At 42.8% G+C, this 4766-nt stretch overlaps 1 protein-coding gene across 1 annotated transcript; it reads left to right on the top strand.

Moving 5' to 3' along the window:
- Positions 1-1628: 1628 nt before the first annotated feature.
- Positions 1629-3615, top strand: LOC129512635 (C-C motif chemokine 8). Its single transcript, XM_055330066.1, has 3 exons — positions 1629-1777; positions 2574-2691; positions 3112-3615. The coding sequence occupies exons 1-3, from the start codon at positions 1702-1704 to the stop codon at positions 3215-3217; spliced, it is 300 nt and encodes a 99-aa protein (XP_055186041.1). The 5' UTR covers positions 1629-1701; the 3' UTR covers positions 3218-3615.
- Positions 3616-4766: the final 1151 nt, after the last annotated feature.

The raw sequence follows: 4766 nt of genomic DNA, 5'->3' as shown, positions 1-4766 counted from the left end.
TTAATAATTCATGAGTTGGACTTTGTTACAATAAAAAACTTCTGTTTTTCACACAGAGAGTGAGAAGACAGGCTACAGACTGGAAGAAAACCTTTGTGAAACACATATACACAAAGGACTTGTGTCCAAAATATACAAAGAACTCTTAAAACTCAATAATTAAACTCAATCCTGATTTTAAAAATAGATGAACGATTTCACCAAAGACACCTCACCAAAAGAAGATACGCAAATGGAAATTGCATACAAAAATATGTTCAACATGTCACTAGGGAATTGCAAATTAAAACACTAAGATACCATTATCCACCCAGTTGAATGGCTAAGGTCCAAAATACTCACAATAGCAAATGCTGGCAAAGATGTGAAACAACAGGAACTCTCATTCACGTCCACTTTGGAAGACCCTTTGGCAGCTTCTTATGAAGCTAGACATAATCTTACCATGTGATCTAGCAATCACACTCCACATGAGTTAAAAATTTATGTCCACAAAGAAGTCTGCACAAAAACATTTATAGCAGCTTTATTCATAATTACCCCAAACTGGAAGCAACAAAGATATCAATAGATGAAAAGATAAACTGATGCATATATACAATGGAATATTATTCAGCAATAAAAAGAAATGAGCTACCAAACCATGAAAAGACACAAAGGAATCTTAAATGCATATTTCTAAGTGAAAGCAGCCACTTTGAAAAGGCAACATACCATGTGATTCCAACTACATGACATTTTAAAAAAGCAAACATACAGAGACAGTAAAAAGATTGGTGGTAGCCAGAGATTTGAGGGGAGGAACACAGGGGATTTTGAGGGCAATGGCATTTCCACATGATACCCTAATGGCAGACACATGAATGAAGAAGAATATAAGAGGTCGGTGGTTTGCAAAGTTAGCTCCTTTCCTTCACTCCCACCCCTGCCCCCACTGTGTGTAAACAAAGAGAACTGAAAGCCTTTCTCAAACAGACCCATTCTACCTAAATCCTTATGAAATATCAGGCTTCTCTCTATGATTTTCACTTGGAAAGAGACTTTATTGTCTAAATAAAATATTTGTAAACCCCCACCCTCCAAGATCAGTATGTGTTGTCCAGTTCTCACACTCCATAAGAATCTGGGGCATTATAACTTGAATATTTTCCTGGATTCCACCATTCTGCCAGGGTTCCATCAGGCCACCTCTGGGGTGTTCTAAAAGAGCCCAATGAGTTTAAGGTGCCAGGGACCTGAGTCTGATAGAAGTACAGGTAAAGACTTAAGGCCCCATCCTAGGCCTCCTGCGCCCCAGAGAGGGCCAGGGCTTTTATTGTCTTTATTCCATTCTGACCTCAGCTTCCGTTCTTCCTTTCCAAAAGATCATTTTCCATTTCAAAGAAATCATAGCCCTTAATAGTCCAGTGAGGTCACTTCCTACACTTTGTTAGGCACAACCACATTCTCTTCCACCTCTGTTCCACATAGTCTAAGCAACAATAGAAACTGTTCAGCTTCCTTTTTCCAGTGTTAGGAAATCACCCCAAGGATCTGGCACCTACTCAGCACATTCCAAGTCTTATTTCAGGGCCCTGCCCATGCTCACTGCTCTCCATAAAAATCAGGCAGGGTGACCAGAGGAGCCAGAGGAGCAGAGAGGCTGAGACCAACACAGGAACTTCCAGCGCTCACACCCAAGCTCCCGTGCTCACCTCCACTATGAAGTTCTCCACAGCGCTTCTATGCCTTCTGCTCACAGCTGCCAGCTTCAGCACCCTTGTCCTTGCTCAGCCAGGTAAGGGCCTCTCTTCCTAAGGCTTACCATTTCAACTATTATAGGTACTTATCGTCCCAGCCTCAGTTATCCCATGCTTGCTACATTAGCCTACATTACAAAGATGGAGAAAGTGAAACCAACAAGGGCAATAAGAAGAACGGTCATGGCATGGTTAGCCAGAGCCAGAACCAGATACCCAGGTCAATGAGTCCAGTTCCCATGGTCCTTCCTGACACGAGCTTGGGGAAGAGACACTAAATGAAACCAATACCTCAATGACCCTCACACTGTTTGAGGATGTGGCATGGAAGGAAGGATCATTTCTCATTGTGGATGTGAAGGACATTTCAGGCAGTAGTGGAGAGGGAAATAAAACTATTGCTTGGGGTTTCAAATTTTGGATTACAGCCAGTTTGCCAGTGGCCATGTAAGGAGGAAAAGGACCCAGAGGCATGTCAGCATGTGACACAGGTTGGCTTTAGAGCCCGTGGGGACAGAAAGCTGGGGAGCAAGGTATTAGAACTTATCTATTTGGTGTCAGAGGTTTTGGGTTAGTAGAACCTCCTAATGACAAAACAAGATGAGTGTCTTTTCCCCATTCCCAGTTGACAGTGAGGAGCCCCATAGTTCCATAAAGGAAATAGACTTCCCGGCACCATTTTATCTGTGGAAGGTGGGCTAAGGCACTGAGCTTGGGAGTATTCATTCCTAGGTAGAACTTGTGTTTGTTTTGTCTTTCCCTACCTTCATCTGCCCTTTCAAAATTATGCTTATGATGCATTATAACTCTCATTCTTTGCAAAATGTTTTTTAGATTCAGTTTCCATCCCAGTTACCTGCTGCTTTAGCATGGTCAAAAGGAAGATCCCCATGCAGAAGCTGGAGAGCTACATGAGGATCACCAACAGCCAGTGTCCCCAGGAAGCTGTGATGTAAGAGAACCATGCCCTGGCACCCTGTGATGAAAGTTCTACTGGAGTTCTATACAAGGGAAAGAGATCAGGATCCATGCCCAAATAAGTCAGATAAATATGCCATGTAATCCGAGGGGACCTTTACCCCACAGAGAAATTGAGCCCTCAGGAAGGAATCCATATTCCCCCCAGGCTCCCCTTCTAGGATCTTGGTCAGATCACCCAAGTTCCTTCGGTCAGGAGACTGAGGGCTTCCCCTGGGATAGCATAAGCAGTTTTCGTTTGAGAGCTCTTCCTCCAATCCTTCCCCTTCCATGTAACTCCATCCAGCCTCCTCATCCAGAGAGCAAGAGATCCTTAGGTGTAGGGGCCAACAGGCCACATGTCTGGAAAAAATCCTCAGGTGCTCCATCTAACTGCCCTCTCTCCCCACAACAGCTTCAAGACCAAAGCATCCAGGGAGATCTGTGCTGACCCCAAACAGAAGTGGGTCCAGGATTACGTGAATCACCTGAACCAAAAGTCCCAAGCCCAGAAGCCTTGAACCTTCATGTATGGACTGAGAGACAGACCCTGAGGAAAATCTTATTTATTTTTCCCCAACCTTCCCCAAGTACAGAGTGATATTATTTTATTACAATGCCCAACAAGAGGCACTTTATACAATAATTTAAAGCACATATCTTAAATAATATTTAATTTTATTTAAGTTATTAACATTTTTACTTTATCTGCTATAAATCCTAATGAATGTAAAGTACAAAATCCAGTGGCACATTTTCTTTTCTGTGAGCTCAGTCAAGTTGGTAGCAGGATATCATTTGTCTCCCTCCAATGTGTCTGTAGTATTGTGAGGTCCTTCCATGGATCATCAGAGTGAAAGATATCTGTATTCTTATGAAGTTGGTGCTCCTGTAAGTCAAATATCTGCTGTGTAATGTGGTTGAAATTCATGTTATTCTATTACTATGGAATTTTCAAAGAAAAAAATATATGACTTTAAACTACTTGATCTTATTTTTCATGGGGTAGCATTTAGCTGGGAGGCAGAAAATGGCAACAATGACTGGCAACTTGGGGTCTAGGGGGCCATTTTCTAAGAAGTATTTTAGACTCCACTGAGGCTCATAGTGTTCCAGCCTCTCAGCTCTAGTCCCTAACATCACCTGCCCATTTCTTTTCTTCTCACACCTCCCTTCTCCTGTTCTCTCTCTTGCCTCAAGATTTTCTCCATAAAGCCAACTATTATCCATCTAATTAATCCTCAAACCCCGACTATTATCTTAAAAAGAGTAAAACTAGAGGAAACTAGATGTCTACAACCTAGAAGCCCTTCTAAGGCTTTTCCTTGAAGAATCTTCAACAGGACTGGTCTTGAAGGATGGTATGCAATGAGAAATGAAAAGGTTTTTCAGAGCCAGTACAGGATGGGGAGCAAGAACATGGAGTTTCCATACCTTCAAACATCTGGCTGGACTCTGGAAAAACAAGATGCACTAAAGGTTTCGAAAAAGAAGAGAAAAAAAGTGTCATGCAAGGTGTGCATGAGGAAGAGTAACCTGGTATCTGAGGCTAGGGTAGAGTGTGAGAGGGAGGGTCTGAAGGCAGGCCACTGTAATGGTGTAGGAGAGGCGAATGAACCAGGCTGGTAGTAGGGTGATGTTAGATAGAATGGGCAAGATGGAGTGGAATGTCAAATGTTGGAGAGGGAAAGCATTTGACCCAGGATTAAGACTTTCTCTTACAATCTCACAAAGCAACTATTTAGAGAACTGGCGCCCTTGAGACACAGAATGAAGTTAACTCCAGCCCCAATCCCCCAAATTTGCAAGCTTCTGTATGAAGGTATGGGAACTCCTTTCCTTAATAGCCTCTTAAGGTCAAGATTCCCTTGTACTATGTAAGCACAGCTGGCTCCATTTTCAGGTATGAGGCCCACCATAGTAAGTCACAAAGACCAGACCCCTCATTGAGGGAAAGAGGACTATTTCCTTGATGACCCAGCTCTGCAGGGTCTGTCATTCACTGATGGTCATGTGGAAAGATGCCACAATCTCAGTATACCTAGAAGCATGGCACTTGGGTTCTGGTCC

Source organism: Nyctereutes procyonoides, unplaced genomic scaffold (assembly GCF_905146905.1).
Source record: "Nyctereutes procyonoides isolate TBG_1078 unplaced genomic scaffold, NYPRO_anot_genome, whole genome shotgun sequence".
Classification (NCBI taxonomy): domain Eukaryota; kingdom Metazoa; phylum Chordata; class Mammalia; order Carnivora; family Canidae; genus Nyctereutes; species Nyctereutes procyonoides.
Note: the sequence above shows the minus strand (reverse complement) of the source record. Positions and strands in the feature narration are given on the sequence as shown.

Bases quoted from the DNA above. Each gene is read 5' to 3' on its own strand.
- LOC129512635 (XM_055330066.1), top strand. From the start codon at position 1,702: ATGAAGTTCTCCACAGCGCTTCTATGCCTTCTGCTCACAGCTGCCAGC. The intron at 1,778-2,573 runs GTAAGGGCCTCT...AATGTTTTTTAG, and splicing joins CCTTGTCCTTGCTCAGCCAG to ATTCAGTTTCCATCCCAGTT. The intron at 2,692-3,111 runs GTAAGAGAACCA...TCCCCACAACAG, and splicing joins TGTCCCCAGGAAGCTGTGAT to CTTCAAGACCAAAGCATCCA.